At 43.9% G+C, this 27,802-nt stretch overlaps 1 protein-coding gene across 4 annotated transcripts in view; it reads right to left on the bottom strand.

Annotated features, from left to right (window-relative positions):
- CAPSL (calcyphosine like) overlaps window positions 1-27,802 on the bottom strand; it is a 49,666-nt gene that overhangs the window by 9,677 nt on the left and 12,187 nt on the right. For 3 of the 4 annotated variants that reach the window (XM_058564243.1, XM_058564242.1, XM_058564245.1), the window contains exons 1-4: window positions 27,434-27,498; window positions 9,821-9,957; window positions 3,063-3,240; window positions 2,576-2,785 (exon numbers count right to left, since the gene is read on the bottom strand). In XM_058564243.1, the coding sequence (XP_058420226.1) occupies window positions 2,576-2,785; window positions 3,063-3,240; window positions 9,821-9,957 (525 nt within the window). In that variant the 5' untranslated portion in view covers window positions 27,434-27,498. Of the gene's footprint in view, window positions 1-2,575; window positions 2,786-3,062; window positions 3,241-9,820; window positions 9,958-27,433; window positions 27,499-27,802 lie in introns of those variants that run through there. The other variant, XM_058564244.1, reaches the window with a different exon arrangement.

Below are 27,802 nucleotides of genomic sequence, written 5' to 3'. Positions count from 1 at the left end.
ATACACAGTAATATACTTAAAATATATTTAAAACTTTCTATATGAGATAAGATGAGGCAACAAGACTCACATCCCCTCAAAGGTTAATCTAGTTCCAAGAAATTTTTAAAAAATATTTGTAATTATAAAATAATATATACACATGAAAACTTCAAAACTTAAATATTAAAAAAATAAGAAGTAAAAGTCTCCTCCAATTAGGATGGGGTGTAGGGATAGAATCAGGGTGAGGAAAGTCTGCTTCACACATTATTTAGTTGCTTTCATACCTCCACCCAACTGGCTTCTGGCGCACAGGCTGATAGGTAAGCAGATTGTGGGAACAAGGATCTATGACATCAAATTCCATGACTGCTGCGAACCCCAGTAACCTTTATGACCACATAGAGCTTAGCCTAGATTACTAAAGTCCACAAATTTGAACATCATCCTTGGCTAGATAGTATGCTAACTTTCTTGCATTATTCTAAATTCTTCTTATGTAGATATAAACTATATTTTTCAACCATAAATAAGCATACTGGCTTCAAGTGTAGCTATGCTTCACCATAAGAAATCTTATCGTATAAAACAACTCAATTTGAATAAGATAAATTACGGGTTAATGATTCTCTTTATCAAAGAATTTACCATGGAGCTCGTTTACATGGATATTTCCTTGTGAATTTAAAATATGATTCAGCATACAGAAGTTTGAATCACATATAACTTTTCAGAAATATTTTCATTATGTCTATTAAGTGAGATATCCTTGTGGAGTTCGTAGAAGGATGCCCAATAGATAATAAGTGCTCAAGAAATGTTGCCCAGATCCGTAACTGTGCTAAATGAAGTTCATGTGCATATTATATTTAATAATTAAAAAGAGGCACTTCTGAATCTGTTAGAGGCAAGGATCTCAAATATGAATGTGAATAAGAATCATCTGGAGCACTTATTAAAACTGTAAATCCTTGAGCTCTACCAAAAAAAAAAAAAAAGGATCCTGTATTTCTGTGGTGCAGCCACCAATCCGCGTTATTAATCCATACCCCGGATGATGATCATGCACAGTCAGAGTTGGGTATTAACACAGGGTCTGTGATATTCAGGTGACATCAAATGTTGTAACTGCTAAAAACCCCAATAACTTTTATGAGTATTTGAGAACTTAATGTGGCTTGTGAAGGTAAATGTGAAAAGGGTTGGAGTGGGAACTTTAAATCAGCTGAATCACAACTACTGGCTGCTTTGACTTGGGTTAGAGAAAAGGGCAGCTGAGGTTTCCCCTGGCAACGAGGAGGAACCACCTGCAGAGAGGAGGCAAATACACCCTGGGATCCCATGTAGAGTTGGGCTAAATTGGGGAAATGGCAGTTGACTATTTTTCCACTGCCATCTCAGAGATCAAAGGCCAACAATATTGGAAGAAAACATACGGTTGTTATTTCTGTCCCTAAGCATTTGGCTGCCCTACAGAATCAAGACTCTTTTTTAATCCACGTCTGCAATCCTATCAGTCTAAAATGGAGAGTATTTCTCCGTCCCTGGCAGGAAAATGTCAGCAGAAAGGAAAGAGAGGTCCCCTTCCCATCCCCTTCACCCCTTGCTAATAGGACTAATAGAAACGTGAAGTTTCATGGAAAAAGTTGGGAGGAATTCCCTTCAGAAAGGAAAGGCTTATTTCTTTTCCTATCACCACCATCTCTTCTTTCCTCCCCCTGTCCCACTTCCTGTGTGACAAAGGGGTTAGGGGTAACCCTCCCCTGGGTCTGCTGCTGCCCACTGTCAATCAAGGAGAGAATTCCCTTCCCCATCACCACAGCCTTCAGGACACCTAAGAGCAGAGCCAGTTCTGGGTTAAAACTTCCATTTATGGCTGTTTGATAAAAGACAGATGACAATTTCATCTCAGCCTAGACACAGTAATGGAGTTGTAATTCCTTACCCTACCAAGCTATGCATTTGTAACTTGAAGACGCCAGTTAATTGAGATGGGGTGGTTGCTTTTGTTTTTAAGTTCACTGTAGTTTAGAAATGCAAGTTAATCTTAAAACCTACTAAAGATTAAATTAGAGTAAATTCTGTTATCTGGCATTCTCTTTACTGAAATCTTTCCTTAAATGACATTTCTACATAGCAAAGTGTAATGAGAAATGATGCTTATAAGGATGTGTGTAAAAGACACCGCAATATTCTGAAATGCCTTGTGAATCATGTTCCAAAAAATTGAATTGTGGTCTCATTTTGAAGTTAAATGTATTTTATTATAGTCTAGTTTATTGGAATGTAGCTAGCTGTGTGTGGTGAATATGGTAACCATAAAATGGAATGTTTAATCAAAATACCACACTCTCCAGATGATGGGTATTTAGCTGAACGTGGTTCTCCTACCAGTATATGTGCACACACAAACATTATTTTACTACTTTAGTTCTCAACTTTCTAGATGGTCCCTAAGGAGATATTTTACTTCTCTTCTACTTATAACAAATATGGTAGAAGTATTTTTTTTTTAACAGCTTTGGACCTATTTCCCATTTACAATTACAAACTGGATAGAAGAAATTTCATTTAAATTAAGCTCCTTACTTACCAATCCATCTTTGTCATAGGGTGAATCAAAATTATCCAGAAATTTCCTGAATACTTGTTCCTCGGTCCATTCTCCATTTTGGTATTTTGGATGGTGTTTTGCATTATACAGCTCGCGAAGGTCTTCAATTGTTATAACACCATCTCCAGTCTTGTCTAACTTCCTAAATGCTTGCATAATTACCTCTTTTCTGGCTCTGGACATTGGAGGCTAGATAAATAGATAAAAACACATACACAAGTAAATGAGCTCTTTTTGTGTCATACGTGATAAAATATCTTATTTCTGTCAGTGATGTGAAATTGTTGTGTGCCATTAAATGATATGCATTATGATTGCTCTAAAAACTCCCTAAACCTATTCTCAATCCCCTCCCCATCTCCTCCACAGTGTACTAACAACTTCTGAAAACAAAACCTCAAAGTAGCCAACTGAAACCATGTGAAAACCAAACTCGGCAGATACACTGATTCATAGGGCCACTTACTCTTAATGTGAGAAGAAATTCATTGAAGTCTATTGTTCCATTTCCATCTTTATCAAACCTCTGGAAAAGCTCTTCTGCCTCTTCCTTTTCTATGACCACAGCATAATCATTTAACCCTTTCACAAATTCTTTAAAATCAAGGGTACGGTTGTTATTGTCATCCATAATTCGAAACACTCTGAAGAAAACACACACAGAAAAAGGAAAGAAAACAAAACAAACAACACAGGGAACAAGATGTAAGCATAAAGACTTAAAAAGAAAACCACTCTCAAGGTTTTTCAAAGCAAAATACAGAAGTCTTGGATTCTTCTCTGTACTCTCCTTCCAAAAGTGGAGAGCCTCTTCCCAGCCTCTCATAAAAGAACAGAAACCTTAAAAAAAAAAAAAAAAAAAAAAGTACTGTATGATTCTAAGTATATGAAATTCTGAAAAAGGCAAACTATAGAGACAGTAAAAAGACCAGGGGAAGGAGAGAAAGAATAGGTGAAGCACAGGGGATTTTTAGGGCAATGAAACTGTTCTGTGCGATACTACGATGGTGGATACATGACATTATGCATTTGCCAAAACCTATAGAACTCTACAGTACAGAGAGTGAACCTTAACATATACAAATTAAAGAAAAAATTATTTAGGGGGTCAATGGACCTCCGGAAGGAACGCAGACTGTGACAAGAGAAACTAGCTGTATTATGAAGTTTAAAACAATCTCACTGAAGGGAGAGGGGAATGTGAAGGTGCTAACTTAAGTGAAAGATGTGAAAGATAAACAAAAGAACAAACACATTGATACAAAGAAAAGCTTGGTGGTTATCAGAAGGAAAGATGGGTAGGGGGAGGGCGAAAGGGGTAAAGGGGCACATGTGTTCAGTAACGAATGGCAGCTAGAGTTTTGGTGGTGAAGATGAGGTAGTCTATACAGAAGTTGAAATATAATGGTGTATGCCTGAAATTTATATAATGTTATAAACCAATGTTACCTCAATATAAATAAAGAAATAAACAAACAAATAAATAAATCTTTTTTGAAAAGAAACTGGGCTTCTCAGAGAAATGGTTGATTCTAGGACTGGGGCAGGAAATATGCAAGATGAACTTGGAGTATCTCGTACCAGAAAGTAAAGAGCTCATACAAAAAAAAAAAAAAAAAACTACATTGATGGGGATGGGGATATGTCAAAGAGCCACTGAAACAGCTCCCAAGGCCAAAGCTGGAACAATTTGAGCAGTAAAACAAAGTAGTGTTGGATTTGTTGGATTATAGCCCAAAGTAAAAACAAATATCCATGAGTCCATGTTGCTTTAAATAAATGATTGAATAAATAAATAAACAGGAGAGGAAACAAATTTGTCTTGCAGAAGAATTTCAAATAAATTATGCACATACTCTGCCCTCAAAGAGGGAATGCATACTCCCCATTCCCTAGGTGTGGCTCTGCAAAAAGACTTCCTTCCAAACAGTACAATATGGAAAGGGGGGAAAAAGAGTAACTTTACATTGGAGAAGCCGGATAAACACTATCTCAGCCAGGTGATCAAGGTCAAGGTTAATAGCGATAAATCACGTTGACAGCGTGCATCCTTGATATGATGCAATGAAAATGGCACTTTACTTCTGTGGTCCCCAAAACCTATAACCCTAGTCTAATCATGAGAAAAACATCAGACAACTTCCAATAGAGGGGCAGCTTACAAAATACTTGACCTCTCAAAAACAAGGAAATTCTGAGAAATTATCACAGCCAAGAGGAGCCTAAGGAAACACAACAAGTAAATATAATGCAGCATCCTGGATGGTATCCTGAAACAGAAAAGGACATTAGACAGAGACTAAGGAAATTTCAACAAACTATGGAGGTTAGTTAATAATAATGTATCAATATTGGTTCATTAATTGCAGCAAATGTACCATATTAATGTAAGGTGTTAATAACAGGGGAAACTGGGTGATGGGGCATATGGGGACTCTCTTGTGCTATCTTCTCAATTTTCCTGTAAACCTGAAGCTGTTCTAAAAAGTAAAGTCTATTTAAAAAATTAAAACATGTAACATTTTTCAAGCTCCCATCTTTGCTAGTAGACCCAAAGTCTTCCCATCTCCTGATTAAAGGAAAGCAGAAACTGTGGGTAGGTAGGTGCTTTTCAAACCATATTGTACTCTGTTTTTCTTGATAACAGCTCCATAACTTAGCATAAAATGTAAATAGTTTTTCATTTTTTTCAACATACATTCACTGACTACCCAAAATATGTAGACACTGTGCTAGCTATAGGAAGCCTCCATTTGGAAACACGCCTTATTATCTCCAGCTCTGTCTGATCACCTCCAAACATGGGGTACCCATATCCTTTTCTAGAGAAGAAATAATATATTTTCTAATTGTGTTTAATGGTAATTCTTGAGGTCCTTCATTGATCTCATCACACCCACTGCGACCTCCCTCTTTGCTACATAGTCTCTCATCCTCCACCATCTACCACTCTCCTCAGTATAGCCTTGCGAATCTTCTGTTTTGCTGGCAGTCTAACATGTAAATAGAGTTCTTAACTAGGATTCAGAAAGCCTGGGTTTGAGTCCCCCTTCTACTACGAAAACTTGCTATGTGACTCGGGCACCTCTAGCAACCTCTCTGGGTCTCAGTTTCCTATAAGAGACCAGTTGGTTGATCTTAAGTCTCCTATGAATGCTAAACTAATGTATCATTTTCAAGTCACAACTTGTATTTTTCTCTATGTTAGTTATATGTAAAAATGACAGATTCTTACTCCTTTGTATCTCATATTTCAGTTAAAAAACAAGACAGAAGACTTTGAGTAAGGAGATCACATAGACTAGAACACAGGCTCCAGGAGGGCAAAGACCTTGACTGTTTTGTTTACTACATAGTGGTCACTCTATCAATATTCATTGGCTGGATGAATTAATGAGCACATTTATTAATGACCAAAGAGAAGTGCTATGGAAGTGAACTGATCAGTTTCCTTGTAAAATATAAGCAAATTTGAAATAATTAATGTATTGTCTTGTCAGCTTATGCTGCTTTAATAGTACCATAGACTGGGTGGCTTCAACAACAAACACCTATTTCTCACAGTTCTGGTGACTGAGAAATCCAAGATGAAGGCACTGGTAGATTCAGGGTCTGGTGAGGGCCCTCTTCCGGGTTGCACACTGCCAACTTCTCATTGTTGCCTCACATGGCGGGAAGAGGGCGAGAGAGCTCTCTGGGGTCTTTTTTATAAGGTGACGAATCTCATTCATAAGGGCTCCATCCTTGGGACCTAATTACCTTCCAACAGCCCCACTTCCTAATACTGTCACATTAGGGGTTAGGATTTGAACCGATTAATTTGGGGGGGGACACAAATATTCAATCCATTGCATGTATTATTAAGCCACCGTGGGGAAACTTTAGCAAACTTGGCCAAGAAAATTCCCATAATTACATCAGTCAGGTTTCCTGGGGCAATCAGCCTTTTGCTTTATTTTCTCCCATCCTAGTCAATATCCAGCAATATAGCAAAAAACAAAAACAAAACAAACAAACAAAAACAACCATCATGTGTTATTCAATGAAATTCACAATTGATTAGGCATCTATAATGTGTCAGACACTGCACTAAGCCCTATGAGGAGAAACCCAAAGATGAATGAGACTCAGTCTCTGCCCTTAAGATACTTACTGAGGTTTCTTGAAGGGGGTCAAAAGGTAAAAAGAAAAAAATAAATATAAATAAACAAATACATTTATTATAACAATGAAAAAAAAAAAGGTGGTGCAGGGACAGGAGTTACCACCTCCCTATATGCCAGGGCCCAGGCTGGCCCTCCTCATACATCCTCACTCCACAGCCAACCTTTGAGGTGGCTCATTCCACAGATGAGGACACTGAGGCTCAGAGCACAGCTGCCACCTTTCCAGAGTGGTAGCGAGTGATTTGAACCTGGGGCCACCTGACGCTTCTCACCTCAGCAGGCTCTAAGAGCCGGGGTCCTGGTGGGGTGTGTCGGTGGGTGAGGGAGGGTGCAGTGGGCACTCAGGGTCTGACACAGGTGGAGGCAGTGTATCTAGAGGATGTGCTAGTCCAGAGAGGAGACCGGGAAGGCCCAACCCACCTGGAATAGGCTGGGAACTGGGGGCAGGGGAGAGCAGGTGGAGAGACAACAGGAATCTGGGGCATGGGGTCTGGCGTGTTCTCAAGGTGGGGCTGCAGTGCAGAGTGTGGGTCTGAGTGGAGAGCCCAGTGCTGGCTGCGGGGAGAGGTCAGGGCTGCCTGCCTGCAACCTCCCAGCCCAGCTGTGCTGCCCAAGGGGAAAACGAAAGAAAGAAACTTATTGAGAGAGAAAAAGAGAGAACCAGGAGGACGATCAATAGTTCTAAGTGAAGGGAGAAGCGATGCATTTCAGACAGACAGCAGTTTTTATGGTGTTCTTGGGGCGTCTGAGGGAGCTGGAGGACAGCTGAGAAGGAAGAAATAATGGAATTAAGATGGAAAGTTGGGTTAGTGGCAGAATCTGAAGAATTTTGAATCTCCTTAAACGCTTAAGAGTTTGAACTTTATTAAATTAAGGAAAGTCATTGAATGGTTTTCATGAAAAGTGACACCAGCAAAATAAAATTTTAAGAGAACTCTAGCAACAGCAGGTTGAATAGACGGAAGAACTGAATGCTTGGAAGGAAAGAAACCAGTAAAAATACCATATTAAGAATCCAGAGGAAAGATGGTGACTGTCTGCACTTTAGCAAGTGAGATGAAAATAAGAAAAGAGATTGCAAGATATTGTAGAAGTAGAGAATTATATGTGATGGGTCAATGAAGATAATTCTAAAGTTTCCAACCCAAGGGACTGTCAGAGTGGTGACACCACTGAAAGTAGGGGCTGCAGGGGAAGTTCATGTTTGCAAGAGGGGATGATGACTTTTGTTTTGTTTTGGACAGTAAAGCAACTACATAGAGATGTCCACTGGGTAGCTGATTAGTTAGCTAGTTGCCTAGTGTTCTCCCTGATAAAAGAAAAGATACAAATCATGAAATGAGTTAGGAGCTCAGGAGGGGACTTGATTCCAAGAATGGCAAGAGGCTAAATCAATCCAGGATAAACAAGAGCTAAGTCAGGAGGAGGCAAGATGTATGGTGAAGTAAAGAGCTACCGGCATGAGAATCTTGGGAAATATCTACATTTATGAAGTGATTGGAAATAACTGAGAAAGAATACATATTGTTGAAAACCAGCAGAAGTTGGTGTCAGAAGTGAAAGGGTCAGAGTATTGATGGAATCATCCTGATCTCAACCAGGATAAAGACTCAAGACAGAGTGGGAAGGATTGTGCCAGGAGCCAACACTTCACAGAACATTGAGTGTCCTGGAGGTTGGCAGATCTTGGAGCTTAACAGGAAGAGGTGTCCTTCAAAGAGAGGATTTATAGAGAAGGGGTAAGGAGCCAAGGAGGGGAATATAAAATGAGATCAGAAGTTAGACTGAAGGAGAGTGTTTAATCCTCAATTGACCCTCAGGCAGGGGTGGAGGGGAAGAGACAGCCTCCACTTGAGAGATCTAGGGAAGGCCAAGACCAGCAAATGGGAGGAGGCAAGGGCACATTCAAGCAAAAGGCCAACCATGCGATGGTGCCTGTTTACAACAGACTGGTTCACAGTGGAAGGGCTGGTAGGGGATGTGGGGTGCAGGGGGCATACGCAGCAGGGGAATTCAATTGAATGGACCAGAGAGTGAGTGAGAGGATGGTGGTCCTGAGGGGTTTGCATAGGACAATGATGCAGATCCAGGATGAAGAGGTGGAGGCTGGAGTGATAAAATATTGAGGGGAAGTGGGCTGGTCTTCTAGTTGGACTGTGACAGCCTGGCCACCAGGGTTCATATGCCCACAGCCTGGGCTTCTGACAGAACTAGGCTTAGTCTGAGAGTTGGGACTGTTGAAAGTGACATTCCTGATGCTCAGGACCTTGCTGGAAGTGAGGCCTTCCCCAGCCTCCAGAACTGAGGTTGGATTTCCCTGCCATGACACCCTGTACTTCTCTAAAATAGAACTTCTCACGCCACAGAGATTTCTGTTTTAGTGACTCTCAATCTTTTTAGTCTAAGTCCTCCACAGGGCCAGGAGAAGGCTTGTTCACTTGTGAATCCATGGTGGGCACTCAGTGTAGTCTGTTGAAAAGAGACAATGCACAGGACATGCCTCTCCTTCCCCTTGGGTTTCTCAGTCCTGAGGACTAGTCACACTATCAGAGGGCTAGAGGACAGGCCCTACAGAGCTGGAGGAACCCCACTGGCAGTGAGCTGTGAACTATCCTCCAGGCAATTCCAGGGCCCCCGGCGGGAAGTGAGACATGACTCTCTGAGAGTGACACTCCAACTTCTGCAATCACACCTAAATCACTATTCATTCCTCCCTCTCCCAACCCGGCCCCTATTGTCACAGCTTTCGGGAGTGTCTCTCCTTGTCCTGCCAGGTGTCTCTAGTCCCTAGGCACACTTCTCCTTTCACCTCGAGGGGTCCTAGTAGCTACACTCTCTTGTAGCAGACACGGGCCTTGCTGAATCTGGGACTAAGAACCAAAAATTGTCACAAGGGACCTCAGAGATCAATTCTTCCAAACTCTGCATTTTACAAATAAGGAACTGAGACCCCAGGAGGAAGTGACTTGCCCAAGGTCACACAGCTAGTCTTAGCCTTACCTGGCCGTGTCCGGCCTTTCTCCTCCATCTCCCTGTCACCCCACGGCCCGGGTCTTACCTGCCAAGTCCTTTGATGCCCGCGGAGCCCCTGGCCAAGCATTGCAGTCGGAGTCTTTCAATGGGGTCAGTGGCCGTGGTGAGCTTTCTCTTGGCCTGGATGGCCATCTCCCGGTCATGGCGTGCCGTCCCTGCCATCTGAGAGGGGAATCCACAGCAGGTTAGCGGAGCTCAGGCCCCTTCACCTGCCTCCGGCTGGGCAGGGCGACAGCAGCCTCTCCGCGAAGGAAATCGACGCCATGCCCTCTCATCCGCTTCCCAAGAACAGTCTCAAACCTCCACGAATTTCCAATTTTTAGCTACACCAACGGTGTGCCTGGCATATTTCTTACTTACTTACCTAGTCCTGAAAACGTCTGATTTCTCCATCCTGGACAATAATTTTAAACATATAGCTATCCTCTGATATGTTCTCATCTTTCCGAAGCCCTCCTCTGGCCATTAAAAAAAGCCCCATGTCTCTAAACTCTTTTTGAGCCAACCTGATATGCTTTATTCTTTTATTTACAATTCTCCATATTCCCTTGACTTCACATTTAATAGTCTCCTCTTTGGTCTAAACATTAATTTTTGTTGTTTGAGATTCTCAATACGGGCTTTTAACGATTCCTACCAGTACCTAGAATATTTTCCTTGATTAACAGGTTAGTGTCCATTAACACCTAACTAGGTTCTCAGGTCAGAAAAAAGGTAAATAGACACTATCCCTCTCTCCTGACAAATATATATCTTTATTCTACAGTTTGGCTTTTGTGTTTTAAATAATCAGACATAGGAGAGAGGGTGGGTACGGCAAAGCACCACCTCCTGACAGGTCCACGAGCAACGTGCAGACTCCTGGAGCTGGACTTGAGTTCCGAGAACCCGCACAACAGTGGAAAGAGCCCTGGGCTGGGAGCCTGGAGACCCGGGTTCTAGTTCTGACTCATTACCCCATTCCCGGTGAGGTCTCTCAGGACCTCCGACTCCTCCTCTTCTGTTAAATGAAAGGACTGGATTAGATGGTCTTTAGGTTCCATCCCTGCTCCAAAAAACACTGATCTTCCTATGAGCCCACTGACCCAGTAAATGGGGGATTCTAAAAACTATTCTTTTGGTATGAGTTGTGAAGGTGCAAGAGAGCTTGCTGTGTATGCAAAGAACAGCATTCAAGGTGCAGAAAAAATGATGTTAGAACGGTTCTGCCCTTGACTCAAGGTCTCCCCCTCTGGCCAAGTGCTGGCACTTCCCCTGGAGGCCACGTTAGGATGGGATTCTTGTCATCAAAGAGGACAGCCCTCTGATTCATGTCCTCTAAGGCTGTTCCCCTCCCATATAACCCGTAAGGTCTTCCCTACAAAGTTCTCATTATTTAACTTCAGAGAGAGGGCATCTGAGACTGAAATTTGAGACCAGAATAAATAATTCAGGGATGCCCACGCTTAACTGCCTCACTTCCGAGAGCACCTCCAAGAGCCAACTTATGGGTTCTCTCCTTGCCCTTCATCCTGATTCCCACCATATGGATGAAAATGGGTGTAACTCTTCTCGGAAGAGTTACTCAAAGGAGGCCTTTGCCTGTCATGTCCCAGCTGAAGAAATTGCTCTGCCTAAAGCTATATGGAGCCTTCCTTGCTTCCTCCAGGACAAAAAGCAGAGGTTTCCTGGAATTGCAGATGGCCACACACACCATGCTTAGAGACCTGCCTCTCCGCTCCTGTCAGGCAGGTACAGAGAGCATGTTCCAAATTCTCATCCAACAAGGACACCTGTGGCCCAGATCAATTGCCTTCCCGGCAGCATTAAGTGTCTTAAAACCTGTGTTTGCCTCTTTCTATTTTGTCACCTGATCTCAAGCTGATAATTCTCAGAGCTTGTCCCAGCTTCCAGCCCTAACTCTACCCCTCCAGCATCCCTCTGCCTCAATCAGAATCCTGTGCTCATGTACAAGACCACAATTCACTGTCTAGCCTCCTCTGGCTCCCTTATTCATCCTTGCCTGAGGCTCGTCCTGGCTCTGACCATATTCTGCCAGTGGCACCAGCCCTGGCCCCACTCCAGCCCTCCCACCAGGGGACCTGGAACTGGCAGCACTTCAGGGTCTGCTCCTTCCCGGGAAGTCATCCTTCCCGTCCCTTCCCCTCACTCAGTGCTCCTTGCCCAAAGCTTGTGCCCAGCCACTCACCTCCCCGGCCTCATTTCCACTCCTTCTCCCCTGCCTTTTCCACCCTACTCTACCTGCTCTGGTTTTCCACACCAGCCACAGCAGCAAGTGGGGAGTAGAGAGAGACATAGACTAAAAACCAGTGGTGGGGAGACAGTGAAATCTGGCTCCTGGATCTGAGAGAGATGGCAAAAGAAAGAACCCTTGTGGGGCTCTCTTTGCATCCTTCAGGATGACATCAAAAACCTCAACTGCTAACATTTATTGTGCCCCTACTAGGTGGTAAGCGTGTATCCAGTCCTCACAAAATCCCTAGGAGCCGAATTGAAAACAAGGACTCAAACAAATACACATACACCCATGTTCACAGCAGCACTGTTCACAACAGCCAAGAGGTGGAAACAACCCAGATGTCCATCCGTAGACAAATGGATGAACAGAATGTGGTGTATCCATACAACAGAATATTACTCAACCATAAAAAGAATGAAGTCCTGATACACACTACCACAAGGATGAACCTCAAAAACACTATGCTGAGTGAAGGAAGCCAGATGCAAAATGTCACGTATTGTATGATCTGTTTATATGAAATATCCAAAATAGGCAAATCCATAGAGACAGAACACAGATTGGTTGTTGCCAAGGCCTAGGGGGAGGGGGCAATGGAGAGTGACTGCTTCATGGGTATGAAGTTTCCTTTCAGGGGTGATGAAAATGTTTTGAAACTTGATATTAGGTGGTGGTGGCATAACATTGTGAGTGTATGATATACACTTTTAAATGTCTAATTTTATGTTATGTGAATTTCCTCTCAATTTAAAAAAAAAAAACCATCTGAGCTGGATGTGACTATGGTTCCTATTTCACAGATAAAGAATTTGGAGCACAGAGAAATCAGGCAACTTGCCAAGGCCCCACGGTCAGTGTGGCTCACAGTAATTCACACACTGTTAGGACGGTAAGATCTTGAAAGATCATCTCGTGTCGCTACCTCCTTTGGCTGACTTGAGAACTAAGGCTTGGGTTGGTAAAGCAGCCTGCTCAAAAGTCCTGGCCGACACCCAGACACAGGGCTTCTGACTCCCAAGCAGGCCTCTTTCTACTCCACCACCTTTGTGAAATAATACAAAAGAGTTTCAAAGCACAATTCGATGGGCCCACTCATAGGAAATCAGGGTAGAGTCTGGGAAAAATGCCCCATTCTGCCTCCTGCGGCCGACCCTACCCAGGGATGAGGCAAGCAGTTACCTCTGAAGTCTAATTTGCTATATTCAGAAAAAAAATTTGCATTCTCTCCTGCCAGCCTACCCTGATACTTGAAATGCTCATATTAACTATGCTTTTTAATTATTTAGTGATCCAGTTCATCAACAAATAGCTGATATTTATCGTGTGCTATTTTCAAGACACTGGTGCTGGAGCAGAGGATTGCTCTGAGAAGCAAGATCCTGAATAGCTTAGAATCTTAAATTTAAGAACTGAAGTCCGGTAGTTAAGCAGAACAGGAAACATCAAGTTTGCTAAGAACTGGGAGCTTTTGAAGAAGGTATTATTGGTAGGGTCTTGGCGAAGAAGGGCGATACTCAGAGCTTCTGAGGTCTGCACGAAGGCATCAAGTACCAGAGCAAGAGTCTGTCCCCAAACATGCCACCAACTTCACAGTACTGCAAAACGCGTCCCTCACTCCAGAAGGCCCTCTCTGAGCAGGGAAGAGTCAGCGTGATGACAACAGAGACCATCCAGCCAGGCCTGTGCAAGGCCGGGAATAGACTGCCCTGCACGTGGCCACAGCACCACCTTGTGTTGGCATCGTGTCCGCGCATTTCCCCCTGCCAGGCGCGCGTTGGGTCCATTCCTTCAACAAATGTCTGCTAAGGGCTTAGTAAGTGTGGGGCTAGGAGTGGGGAAAAGAGGGAACAAGATAGACAGAGCTTACAGTTGCGGGGTGGGGGGAGCAACCCCACTACTGAGCTGCAACAAATCAGAAGAGGGCGGCTACCCTAGCCTTGGAGTGGGGCTTTCTGAAGACTTCTCAGAGGAGGAGGAGATGTCTAAGCTTTAATCCTAAAAGAAGGTGGTAGTTATTTAGAGTAGGTTCGTGGGGATGGAAGAAGGAAGAGCACTGTATATTTCCCAAGTGCTAAGGCCAACGTGAAAGAGAAAACAGTATAATTAGAGAAACGCAAGTATTTTAGGAAAATTGAGGAATAGGAGTGTGTGTAGGGGTGTGATAAAGAGTTGTGGAGATTGGGGGGGAACATGGAGAGGGGAAATTTGGAGAAAGATGAAACCAGGCAGGTTATCGGGCACCAGATCATTCCATGGTGGGAAATCTGCATTCTGTACTAAGAGCAACAGGAGACCGCAAAGGGTTTCAAATGCGGGAGTGATGTTTTGCGTTGTAGAAGACCCCTCTGGATGCAGTGTGGAGAGCGGATAGCAAGGTGGGACAGGCTGACCAGTAGGAGATGAGAGGCCACGCTGGTGACAATCAGGTGAGAGGTCATGCTGCCTGGAAGGAGGTATTGGTAGTGTGGACAGAGAAGACAGATCCGATATGGGAAGTAACTGAGTGTGCAGTCTGAGAGAGAGGGAGGGGGCGGCGGGGGGGATCCAGAGCTCTTGCTTGCTGCCCCACACCCCACCCCCAGGAGCTTGTGGGAAGAGACATTCACGGAGCTCTGAAATGCAGAGGCCTGGAGATTAGGGGCACAGCCTGAGTGGAGGCGCCAGCAGCAAAGCCAAAGGAGACTTTGGGAATGGTCACCAGGTCTCCTCACACTGGACCCAGTTAAGGCTCTTTCATCCCAGGGTGCAGAGCGGTCTGCCATTGCCAAAGCTCTCCGTCTGCCTGGATTTCGAGAATCATTGCGGGACGAGATATGGAAAGCTGAAATTTCATGGAGGTTTGTATCTTCATGATTCTTAGCGGGGTTCCTGGGAGTCCTCTTGCTGAGTTCAGGGACAGATTTAAATGTGGGAAGAGCAAAACCTTCAAGCCCCTGGCTGCACTTTATTGGGTTGTCTTTGGTGCCTCCTAGTGGCAATAAGCTGAATTACATATTCTCTCTCCCTCTTTCCCTCCCTCTCTCTCGCTCTCCCTCTCCCTCTCCTTCTCCCCCCTTCCCCTCCCCCTCTTTTCTCTCCCTCTCTCTCTTTCTCACCAATACTGAGTTGAGTCTGCAGCCAACAACTTACAACACAGAGGTGGATCTTAGAGTCAAAGAGGGCACCCCACAGACATCCATACAGAGAAAGCACCAAGGGTTTCCACATCCCCTTTGATGCAAAATCCAAAGGAAACCTCACTCCACCCTCTAAAGAACCCTCTCCGCTTTGGTGTCTCTGACACTACACTCTCGGTTTTCCTCTTTCAGAAAAAGGATGGTTGCATGAGGGAGCTGAAGCAAGTTAGTGAGCTCGGATGAACTTTAGAGGAGTCAGCCTGTGTAAAAGCAGAGGCGGAGGGACAGAATCAGGTCGACGGAAAGGCACTGCAAACACCGCAGGGGGCGGAGGGGAGATGGGCGAGTCACCGAGTGTTGAGGAGTGAGAGCAGGCTCGCTGGGCTGGGCAGGGATGTGGACCGTGATGGTTGCACTGGGCTTTGCCAGGACAGTCCTTTCTTTGCACTCCACAGCTTGGGTGCTGAGACTAGACAGAGGGAGAGCAGATACTGCGAGGAAGCTGTCCTGTTGAGGAAGTGACATAAGCCTAGCCTCTGAGAACAGCAACTACCCACGGAGCAGTCCAGTCTTTCCAAGGGCCTCTCCCACCTCCAAGCCAACAAACCCATTTTCCCCACAGCCAGACCATGTAATGATTTTGGCCTTAAGAACATTTTTAGGGATTTCTGGAATTTAAATACCTGTGCCATTTCATTAGCCATTTCAGTAGCAAGAGACCTGGAGTTGCTATAATAGTTCCACGTGAGTTTAAAACGTTCTGCTATTTATAGAAATAGAGAGAGTAAGGCAGTGTCAAGAGCAGGCAGCTATTGAATAAACCTGTAGGGCTTCCAGCTCATTTCCAGGAGGTGGAAAACACATTTGCCTTCTCTCAAGCTCACATCCAAGTCAAAACTTTTCCCATCTCTGCTGCTCAGGCTTGATACTGAGCATAGGGACCAGTCCCCATGGGGATGGAGGACATGAGGTGGTTTATACTCTTTTTCTCTCTACTTGGGAACTGGATGTAAGACTGAAATTTTGATATAGACTCAGTGGACCTTTTAATACTTGAAATGTCATCCAGGGATGGGGAGAGATGTACAACAGACCGTGTTTGAAGGCAATGGTTGCCATCTGACTCTGGTCCATTCAATAAACGAGTTATTACTACATGGTAGATGGCAAAAACCTGCGGTTCCTCAAGACGTTTCCCCCTAGAAAGTGCCCCTCTGGAATAAATATTAGGTCCCAGTGCTCTAAGTAGCCTAGCAGGTGGCTAGGATGTCCCCTCGACCCAGCCCTGAGACAAATGAACAACTCAAACAATTTGACGAGAACTGTGGTTTCTACACTAGAGTACTAGGTAAAAATGGTACTCTTTTTTACTAGAGTACTCTTTTTACCAGGGGTACTCTTTTTACCAGAAAAGGCAAAATGACAGGTGTGGGTCAGTGCTGTTGACATAGTGAGAGTTCTTCATCAAACCCGTCTGAGCTGAATTCAACTAAACGGACCCTTAGCACTTCTAGCCATGCGAGGGACTGTGCTAATACTTCAGGTGATTTTAGAGAGCAGTAGTTCCAAGTAGGTATGATATTGTCCCCCTCAGGGACAATTGACAATGTTTGGAGATATTTTTGGTTGTCACAACAGGAGTGAGAGGTGCTATTTGCCTGAGTAGAGGCCAGAGATGCTGTTAAACGTGCTTGGAAAGCCCTTGACAACAAAGAATTCTCCAGTTCAAAATGGCATTAGTACTGGATTGAGAAGCCTGGCTGTAGAGAAAGAACTGGGGCTGTCATAAAGATGCCCACATTCCACCCCAAATATAGCACATTAGCATCTCTAGGTGTGAGTGCAGAGCATCTGCATTTTAACTTTTCCAGATGGTTGTAATTCACACCTGAGCTTGAGAATCTAAGCTAGAGGAGATACCAGGCAACCCTCGAGAATCTGGAATAAGACCGTGTGGGAAAGGCTAGAGGAAAGACTAGAACATAACACAGAATAAGACACAGGCGTGAATGGAAGTTGTAGTAATAACCATCATAACCATACCAGGGGCCATGCCCTTGGCTCAGCGCTTTACCCATCAGCACATCCACTCATGTGGCGGGTTCTAATCGCCACCCTATTACAGGAAGTCAGCAGAGACCCAGAGAACACAGGTCACTCGCCTGAGAATGGGCCATGGGGCAGGGGCAGAGTCAGGGCTGACGTCCAGTTCTGCCTAAGTCACCGCGTTCAACAGCTGCGCCAGGTGCTGATCAATTGCCTTGGGAATTCAGAGAAGGGCTATGAACTGATATGAAGGAAAGGAAAAGACTGCCTCAGAGAGCTGGAAGAGTTTCACTGCAGAGCAGGACGGAGGACAGCAGTGCAGGGCAAAGCCAGGCCACTCCCGGGTCCTGGACACAACCTCTCTCTCTCCTCGAGGTCCTTGAGCAGGTTTTCAAACCTTTAAGGCTCAGTATAAACTCCTTTCAGTTGATGCTGAGCATAAGGACCAATTTCTCTTAATCTCTTCCTCTTACAGCAGTAGTTTTTTTGCTTGTTTGTTTTATTAAGTGATGTGTAAGGTGTTTTTTTTTTTTTTTTGAAACCTGAACTCAAATCTACTGATTATCTTCCATAACATTTACTCTTTTCCCACAAATTATTTTTAAAATTATTTCTGCAATGCATGAATCTATGAAACACCTGGTTTTTGTTTGGATTGCCAACTTCCAAGTACGATTTAAAGTATGACAGTATGTAATCTGTACTTTAACGACGTAAATGTACCGTGGAAATAAGGTGTCATTGAAGTCTGGCACCTTAGCAAATTTTCTCTGCACCAAAATACATTTTCTCAAGATGTTTAAAATTCGTGTTTCAGCTGTTGTCAATAGGCAGGTTTCCCCAGAGCCCGTCTCTGCTAAATTATAGTCTTTTATTCTTTCTACTGATCTTTGGGATGTGAATTAAGTCCTCATTTTAATGTTTATCATACGGCACAGTTTAGAAATAATGTTTCATAAATATCATTGTTGTAGAGTGTTTACTTCATACATCTTCATGAAATCTCACTTTATTCCTTCAACCAGGGCTGGGATCCTGGTTAGGTAAGGTAGGTGCCTAGGGCACAATGTTTAAGGAGACCCTCAATTTCAGGATAGTGCAAATGTCAACTCTGCACTTGCCCAAGCCTGGGAGTGAGTGCCTCCTTAAATAGTGTGCCTCCAGTGCCGACCTTGCCTCATCCTAGTCCTGGTGGTGAATTCAGCAGATGTTTATTGAACAACTATTATGTGCCACACAAGAGCAAGGAATGAGACAGCCAAGGTCCCTTCCAGGAGTTGACATTCCTCAGGGTAGTTTTAACTTCACTGAATTTGAATTATAGCTGATTTTCCAGACATTGCCAACTTGCTGATTCAAAGTTCATTCCAATCTCCTTCTCTGCTACATTCCACTTTCACCTGGGTGACCATGTGAATGAGTTCTGGCCAAGAGACTCAGATGAAAGAACTGAGGGCTCTGGGAGAGCTCTCCCAACTCTTTTGCCTCCTCCTGCCTTGAATGAGAATGTGATGTCTAGAGCTGTGGCAGCCTTGCTGCAATCATGAGGGAGGGGCCAAGGGAATGACAAGCATATTGACTTAGAGCCCTAACATCACTGCTGAGCCAATGTCACCAATTGCCTGACTCCACACGCCTGTCATGTGGGAAACGAAAGCCCCCATTTGCTTAATCCATTGTTGGTCAGGTCCTCTGTTATTTGCAGCCAAAAGTATTCCTAACTGACACAAGTGACAAAAGTTTATTCCTGCAGTGTTTGGATTGATCCTAGATATTGACATTACCTGGGTAAAATAACTAGCAATTTAATGTGAAGAGAGACTCAACTGCCGCTGGGAACGGGGAGGAAAGATACCTCCATTATAACCTCTTCCCTCAGTAGAATTTTAACAGCATTTAGCAACCTCTGCAGCATTTTTGGCTACAAAAGAGCATGACATAAACTGCTTAGCATGATATTCAAGGACCCAACTAACTAACACAGTGCAATACAAGCCCAGGTTTAATAAAACACAGCAGCCCCAGGGTTAGGGGTCCTTGTCATAATGAGTGTCCCCTGGGAATCTCTGGAGGCAGGAGCTGTCTTAATAGCACCCTCCTCGCTGTCTCTTCCTCCATCTCACTCTGCCCTCTGCTCTGCCTGGAGTCTCTGGGGTTTGTACCAGGAAATTACTTGCAATCTATTCTGAGTCAGGCAGCCTGCCAGATGAAAGATCTTAAAGAGGCAGAGTAAGAAAATACCTAAACTACATAAAGGTAAGCAAAGCTTTGGCTGGATTTGTGTACAAAAGAAAAAGAAAAAAAAAAATCAAGACAAAAGAAAAATAAAACTTTTCTTCCAAACTCCCTGGTTTCAACAACTATATTCTTATAACCAACCAGGTAACTTCCAGATATCCCATTTTTCAGGTTATGAGGCATTAGCCTCAGTGAGTTCAAATCCACATCAAGGACAAGACCCAACTGTACATCTTCCTGCATATTTATATGCCAGTAAACCACAGCTCTGACTACCATTTGCCCTTTCACTATATTAGTCACCAAAATCACTTACTTAGTAACTACTTTACAGTCACATTGAATTCTTATTTTGGAGTCATTTGTCTATTTACTGTTTATTTTATAGCCACTTAGAAATCCGGTCAATTATTTGTATCCTGTGTTCTCTTAACTGATACTTCCAGAAAATCAAGATAGGAATCCAATGTCAGAGTGCCAACGTCAGTGTAGGTTGGCATATCAGTTAGAAAATGTGTCCAGCTACTCATAACAGAAACAAGTCATTGTCTCTGAACACAAAAGAGGTTTACTTTCTTCTCCTGTAAAAGAAGTCTGGAGGCAGTTCAGATAGTTGTCAAAGTCCCAAGAGACTGCTATCTTTCTACCTTGCCATGTTTTTTTCCTCAAATTTGCCTAAAGTTACAAAATAACCATAGCAGCTCCAGCCATTACATCCACACTCCAGGCAACAGAAAAGAGAAAGGGGTAAGGGCAAGAAAAATGCACTCCCCAGCTGAGTCAGCCCCTTTTAAATGGTTCCCAGAAGACTCCACCCAGTTCTGTCCACTTAACTCTCATTGGCCACTCCTGCAAAGGAGGCTGGTGCTATGGTCTGAATGTTTGTGTCCCCCCCCCAAATTCGTGTGTTGAAATCCTAACTCCCAAAGATGATAGTATTAGGAGGTGGGGCCGTTGGGAGGTGCTTAGGTCATGAGGGTGGGGCCCTCATGAATGGGATTAATGCACTTATAAAAGAGACCCCAGAGAGCTCCCTCACCCCTTCCACCGTGTGAGGACACAGCAAGGAGGTGCCAGCTATGCACCAGCAGGAGGGCCCTCACCTGACCATGCTGGTGCCTTGATCTTGGACTTTCCAGCCTCCAGAACTGTGAGAAATAGATTTCTGCTTTGATAAGATACCCAGTCTGTGGCATTTTGTTATAGCATCCTGAAGGGACTGAGACAGCTGGGACACTGAATTTTAGGCTGGGTACTTTGCAATTCCCAGATTCTGCTTATAAAGAAGAGGAAACTGGCCACTGAGTAGGCAAATACCAGTTTCTGCCACAGTTGGCAGAGGAAATAGAGTCCTTCCAGAAGCTGAGAGCGTGAGCATGTGCAGATCAGCTTATTCCACAACATCATCTGGTGCCTGAGGATTTGGGAGACATGCGGAGCAAGCAGATTGCTCTGACGGAGGAGACTCAGGTAAGTCCTGGGCTCAGAAGTTAGCACATTGATGCTTGCTCCTCAGCCTCTGTTCCCCTGCAGCAAGTAAGGTCCACCTTTCCATGGGCAGTTATTAAGGACACCCTGAGTTTAGGCAACATAATCTAAAACGAACTGGGGACATCAAACCACGACCCATGGGCCAAATTTGCCCCTCCACCTAGTTTTGTAAATAAAGTTTTATTGGAAAACAGCCACACACATTTGGTTGTGCGTTTCTATGGCTGCCCTCACACTACAACAGCCAAGTTGGATAGTTGCGACAGAGACCTTCTGGCCCATGAAGCATGAAATATTTAGTATCTGGTCCTACATAGAAACAGTTTGCAGCCCCTTGGGACCATACAAAAGATAACAACGACAGCAATCAGGAGCTAAAGGGGTGGCCTGTGTTTTATAAATTATTCAGTTTGTTTAGAAAAGAAAATGTGTCTGGTTTAAAGCAAGTTTTGGTAATAAGTCTCATAGTTTACAAAGCGCTTTTACACACATTAGAGGGAATGTGGCTGTTCCTATTTTACAAAATAAGGAAACTGAGGTGCAAAGAGATTTAGGGGTTGTCCCGGTTCAGACGCAAGTAGCAGAACCGAGATTCTGAGCAGCGTCTTTTGTGCACACCACTTCCCCAGGGGTCTTTTGTAGATTACCCACAGCATGTCAGAAAATATTCATTTCTTAAACAAGGAACCAGTGTAGCCACCAAAAATGATTCATACATAAAGACTGGGACAAGCTTAGTAACAACATTGGGTCTGAAGCACACTTGGTACGAAAGAACTGACACTGTAAGTTACTGGAGAGCTCTCGCCTATCTTCCTCCTCTGTGTGAAGAGCTCCTGCTGAGGATGGAGGGCCGGCTGCAGAGGAGATACACGAAGCAGAGCTTCCGAAGAAGGTAAGAACATCTTTTTTTTTTTTTTCTTAATTTTATTTATTTATTTTTTCCCCCAAAGCCCCAGTAGGTAGTTGTATGTCATAGCTGCACATCTTTCTAGTTGCTGTATGTGGGACGCGGCCTCAGCATGGCTGGACAAGCAGTGTGTCGGTCCGCCCCGGGGATCCCAACCCGGGCCACCAGCAGAGGAGCGCATGCACTTAACCGCTAAGCCACGGGCCGGCCCGATAACAACATCTTTAATCCACCTCTCAACCAAAAACTGTCCCGCTCTCTCAAATTACGTTTTGGAGTTTGCAGTGTATGGGAAAATTTTAATTCTAGTAGACTTCAGATTATGAGAAGATCTAATAGGAAAAAAAAATTATTCCCAGACTGGGAGAAAAACAAGATATTGGGTGGCAATGGAATTATGGCTAGAGATGTGCAAGAGAATCCACTCCAAAGAATTTCATCAACAGCGTAAGTCTTTGTGGGCATTTGGAGTCAAGAGAACGCAGCCTGTGGCCCTTTCTGTAACAAGTGTGATCATCCTCTAATGCTATTTTCTCCCAAATGCCAACTTGTTTGTTTCTAAAATATAGAAAACTGATCTCATGAACTTCAATATTTTTCTTTATACAAAACTGTCTTAGATCAGAACAAAGAGCAAAATTTCACAAGGAAAATTCAGTAAGGTAAAACCTTGTTTAATTCAAGCGTTAAAGAGATTAAAGCAACAGTTGATACTAAAAGTGTATTCCACATACAAAACACCCCCCTACCCCTTGCTCCTGCATACCGCATCACCACGGCAGAGGCCTGGACCTCTTGAGACCAAGAGTACCTTTCACACAGAGACACCCAGCCTTTCCTAATTCCTTATCCATCATAAATCTAATTCTCTTTGTCCTCTGAACAATCGACTATCTCCACTGCTGAGCTCAATATTCTGTTTGCCCAGACTCCTCCCCTGATGCATTCTCCATCCACATCTGTGCTACAGGAGGTTCACATCTATGAACTGCATTAACCAGATTTCTTTGCTCCCTGGCTTCCAGCTGGATTCAACCAATGGGAGGCACCAGCAGGAGATCAGAGGACAAGAGGAGAAGGAGGTTGGCTTCCTCTCTGCCAAGCCACAGTTGTCAGTGACAGCGACCTTTCACCAAAGGCTGCCCTCCCTACAGCAACACTCCTGCTGAGATCTGGTAACTGCGCCTCCTCTAGCTCCTTCAGTTCTAAGGATAATTCCACCTCCTCACTTGGGCAGCCCTGGGGTGTTTCCTCATCCCTTATCTATATCCTTAGCCCTATCCACATCTTTGTAAACTGTCCTTCATTAAACTCTTTTATGTTACTACTTTTGAATGTGCCGTTCGTTTCCTGCCAAGAGGCTGACTGGTACAATGGATTTGTATCTGGTACTCGAATTTGTATAAGGAACTCTATTCCTGCAGTTTTCTCGGATAAAAGTACTTTTTTTTTCTTTTTTTAATTAATTTTTTTTTTGTGTGTGTGAGGGAGATCAGCCCTGATCTAACATCCGTGCTAATCCTCCTCTTTTTGCTGAGGAAGACTGGCTCTGAGCTAACGTCTATTGCCAATCCTTCTCCTTTTTTTTCTTCCCCAAAGCCCCAGTAGATAGTTGTATGTCATAGTTGCACATCCTTCTAGTTGCTGTATGTGGGACGCGGCCTCAGCATGGCCAGAGAAGCGGTGCGTCAGTGCGCCCCCGGGACCCCGGGCCGCCAGCAGTGGAGCGCGCGCTCTTAACCGCTAAGCCACTGGGCCGGCCTGGATAAAAGTACTTTTTACCCCAAATTCTAAGGAGTAAGGAACATCATAGTCTCTAAGATACACTCTGCAACTTCCACATCATGACCCATTCTCACATCCTTCTTTGAAGCACAGCTCAGTTGGACATCCTCCCTATGTCCCTCTTTGGCTTTGTCATTTCCTAAATCACTGAGACTCAGGGTCCTGCCTCAGAGACTTCCTCTCCATCCCAAGTGCCCCCATCGATCTGGGCAACCTCAGCGCCCATCCTGACAATCCATCTAATATGCAGCCATGAGGTTCCTGGAGCTCCCTGATTTCCACCAACTGCATGCCTTTCTAAGATCATCGCTTACATTGTCTCACCAGCCAAAGCTGGTCTCCTCTGAAAGTTCAAAATTCAACATCCACTTTCTTTCCATCTTTCAGCTTCATTCTTCCAATCACATGTGCTTGTGACCTTATGAGAGCTCTAGACTCCTGACCCTGCATTTTCACCTCAGCCGTTACCTACCTCATTCTCCCTTCTGGATCCATTTCCTTCCCTCTCCATTCTAGACAATTTAGGACATCATTCTGACCAATCCTTACCAGCGCCTTCTTTCTCAGTCCTCACTTGTCAATCTCCCAACCTCCCTTATGATTGCCTAACTTGGCTCACTTTGTCTGTGTGTCCTCTCCTTAAAAGCAGGCTATAAAGTGCAACTGAACAAACCCACATGCTGGCATGGACAGGTGCAACTGCACATTTATTCTTTAACCACACCTGGGCCTTCAGAAGCACACAACTATACTTTTATATGACATTTGTTAGATTCTTCTTCCAGTCTTTCAGAGGCTAATTCAAACCTTTGTCACCATCCTCCACACCTTGTCTTGAAAGCCACAGTAAAAATGGAGCCAGCAGATATGAACTCACTCAGCACACCCCCCTCCAGGTCTAAAAATTATTTATCTCTGAGACCATCCTGTCTTTGTCCTCCCTCCTCTAGAGGGAATGCTGAATTTCCTCCCATCCAAGGATAATCTCTCCACTTACAACATAGATCCCAATCCCTCTTGGACCCTCAGCCATCACTTATGCCCTTTTCCTCCTCTCCACCAGCTCCTCCCTCTAGTTCATGAATCTGCAGTGGTCCCTCAATCCTAGACTCCTTCTCCCTATCACCCTTCAAAGCCAAAGCACTTGAAAGAGTCTCCAGTTTCTGCACTGTCTCATGCCCCATCCATACTGCAGTCCCCTGCAGTCTGGTCTCCACCCTGTCACTCCAAGGAACATACTCTCAAGAAGTCATTGCTCACCTGATCGCCAACGTCAACAGTCACTCTTGGTCCCTATTTCACTTCACCCAACAATTGACTCTATCGATCCTTCTTCCTTCTTGAAACACTTTTCTGTCAAAGACTGTGAATCTAATTTCCTCGCTCAGGTCTGACCTATTTGATCTCTCCCTTGTCTTCTACCTGCTTTTTTAAATGCTACTGTTTCCCAGGCTTCAGTTGTTTATCCTCTTCTCACTCACATACCATCCCATAGCAATCTCTGCCATAGCCACTGACACAGTGATGACTCCCGAATCTTTGTTTCCACTCATGCACTCTCCTGAGCTTCAGAGCCAGATTTCAAATTTCCTACAAAGTATGTGCATGTCAGTGACCTAGAGACACTTCAAGTTTAATGCTCCAGAATCCAATTCATTATCTTTTCCTCCTTATTCCTTGCCTCAGGAAATGGCAACACCATTTTCTCAGGTCTTTAACTGAACATCATCCTAGACTCCCTCACCCACTACATTGAATCAGCAGCCAAGTCCTATAGAATTTCACCATCTTGACATCTTCTGCATCTCTGTTCCTTCCCTCACCTCCACTGCCCTGGATACCACCTTAGTCCAGGACCTGGTCATCTCCCATTTCCACTATTGTAATTGCTTCTTAGCTAGTTCCCTGCCTCCAGTCTTGCCCCCTTCAATCCATCCTCCAGATGACTGTCAGAGCAATCTTTATAAAATGGAAATCTGAACTTCACCGTCTAGTCTAAATCCCTTTGGTGGCTCCCCGTTGCATACAGGTAAGAGCAAATGTCTTACTTGGCACTGTATATGTTGGCGTTGCCTATCTCCACAGGCTTGTTTCTAATCATTCTCCACCCCTTCAGAATCTATTCTGCATCTACACCCACTCACATTCCCCAAACACACGATAGTGTTCTATATCTCTGGGCCTCTGTGCATGCAGTCCCATTTTCAGGAGCACCCTCCCTCCGTTGTTGGTCTAGAGAAGTCCTACTCTTCCTTGTAGAATCACTATGGTGAAGCCTCACATAACCCTCTCACCAGAAGGAAACAGCTTGCTTCTTCCTTTGTATAATCTGTGCAAAGCCCATGTAGAGTACACATTGCGCTATGACATAATTCTTTGCTTTCAGAACTGCCTCTCCTACTAGCCTATAAGGTCCTTACAGGCAAGAGCAGTTTCTTTTGTGTTTCCTGTGATCATATCATCAGCACTTAGCACGATGCTACTAGATTGCTATTACAATTGATCATTGTGATTATCATTAGATAATTGCTATTTGAATATAAATACAAATGAATGCCCACAATTTAAATCTCAATATTTGAAATGTAAAATTACAAAATAAAGAGATTTCTGTAGTTGTAAGATTTTGAGGAAAAAATTAAAGCTCTAAAAACAGGAAAGAAATTTATCTACTTAGTGTGGTTTAACTAGGCCCCAGAGGGAAGGCAAGGGGAGTAGACAACTGGATAAATGGCAATACCATTTCTCACCTGCATGATCAATCAAATTGTGGGAGATCAAAACTGGCCCAGAATATGTCTCTTTGCCTTGATTATTTTCTCTGAGGGACATTTGACCTCCCCCACTAACTGCCTAAATGAATTTAACTGTGGATATGGATAATTTACATTTGTAAGGGAAATCTCCATTTGTGACCATATCTCCCTCTCTGTACTGGGAAGAGGGGGGATGACTTTATCTCTAGAAACTTATCAGCACAGGAGAGGACTTAAATCTGCACACTCTTGATTACTGTGATTTCTGTCTCCCTCCTGTCTCCCTCCCCACCCCCAGCATTCTCCTTTGTCTTTATCTAAATCTATTTAAGGTGAAAACCTCCGCCATTTGTTGAGAAACTCAGTTTCCCTGGTTTCTCCCATGTATACATGTTATTAAACTTTGATTTTCTCCTGCTGTTCAGTCTCATGTCAATTTAATTTGTAGCCCAGCCAGAAAGGACCCTGCGTGGGTAGAGGATACTCTTCCTCTCCTTTCAAAATCAACTCTCCGACACAATTTTTAACAAGCTGTGTCAGTCCACTTTAATAAGAATTCTGATTCTAGGTGGTCATTTCAGCAGGATATGACAGAAATAGCACAACTTTGAATGTCACACAAACCAAGATCTGAATCAAAGCTCAATCTTTTAATTGTTTTATGACTTGAGATATTTAACCTTCTTGAAGCTCAGTTTTATCCCTGGTCATATAGACTAGTTACAGCAATTCACCCACACACTTCACACTCAAGTGTCTAGTACCTAGTAACTGCTGTGTACTGATGTAATGTAATGCTATGTAATGATGTTTATTTCCTTCCCTTTTCCCAAAATAAAATGTATTTTTGCACATTTTTATCCGAGTACCTCTTTGACAAAAGCCTCTCCCAGTACCAAGCAAGTTATTTCTTCCCTAGACTGACAGCCAAGAGCTCTCTTAAACTTTTAGGTTTTTCTTTTTAGAAAGTAATATCTACTGTCTTCCTTTTTTTTTTATAAGCTAAAATGAAACAAAAGCGATCAAATCAACATAGTAGATAAAAACATTGATTTACCTTAAATGCTAACCTGTTGCCACCAGTTGCTTCAAACTGAAACTATGGACGCTCTCACCTGCATCTGGGAATACTGGTCCCCTCCCACCCCTCTTTGCCTCCTCCCTCTTACCTTAACTCCTCACCTCCTGGTCCACCCTTGTCATGCCAATTGGATGGCTTGAAATCACTGCGGCAGGCTCATTGCCTGATTGGCTCAGCTCGCTGTCAATCCTTATCCTTGTCCTGCCTTTTCTCAAGTTTACACTTCTGTTTCCTAGGAAATCCAGTGACTGTGAAAGCCCAAGCTGTTTGCCCTGGGAGAGAAGCCAGCAGGAAGTTCTGCTGGCAATTGTTTGGTTTCTAGAACAGCATCAAAACTTGCCTCAT

Source organism: Diceros bicornis, chromosome 20 (assembly GCF_020826845.1).
Source record: "Diceros bicornis minor isolate mBicDic1 chromosome 20, mDicBic1.mat.cur, whole genome shotgun sequence".
Classification (NCBI taxonomy): Eukaryota; Metazoa; Chordata; class Mammalia; order Perissodactyla; family Rhinocerotidae; genus Diceros; species Diceros bicornis.
The sequence above is the reverse complement of the archived record's forward strand: the minus strand, read 5'-3'. Positions and strand labels throughout refer to the sequence as shown.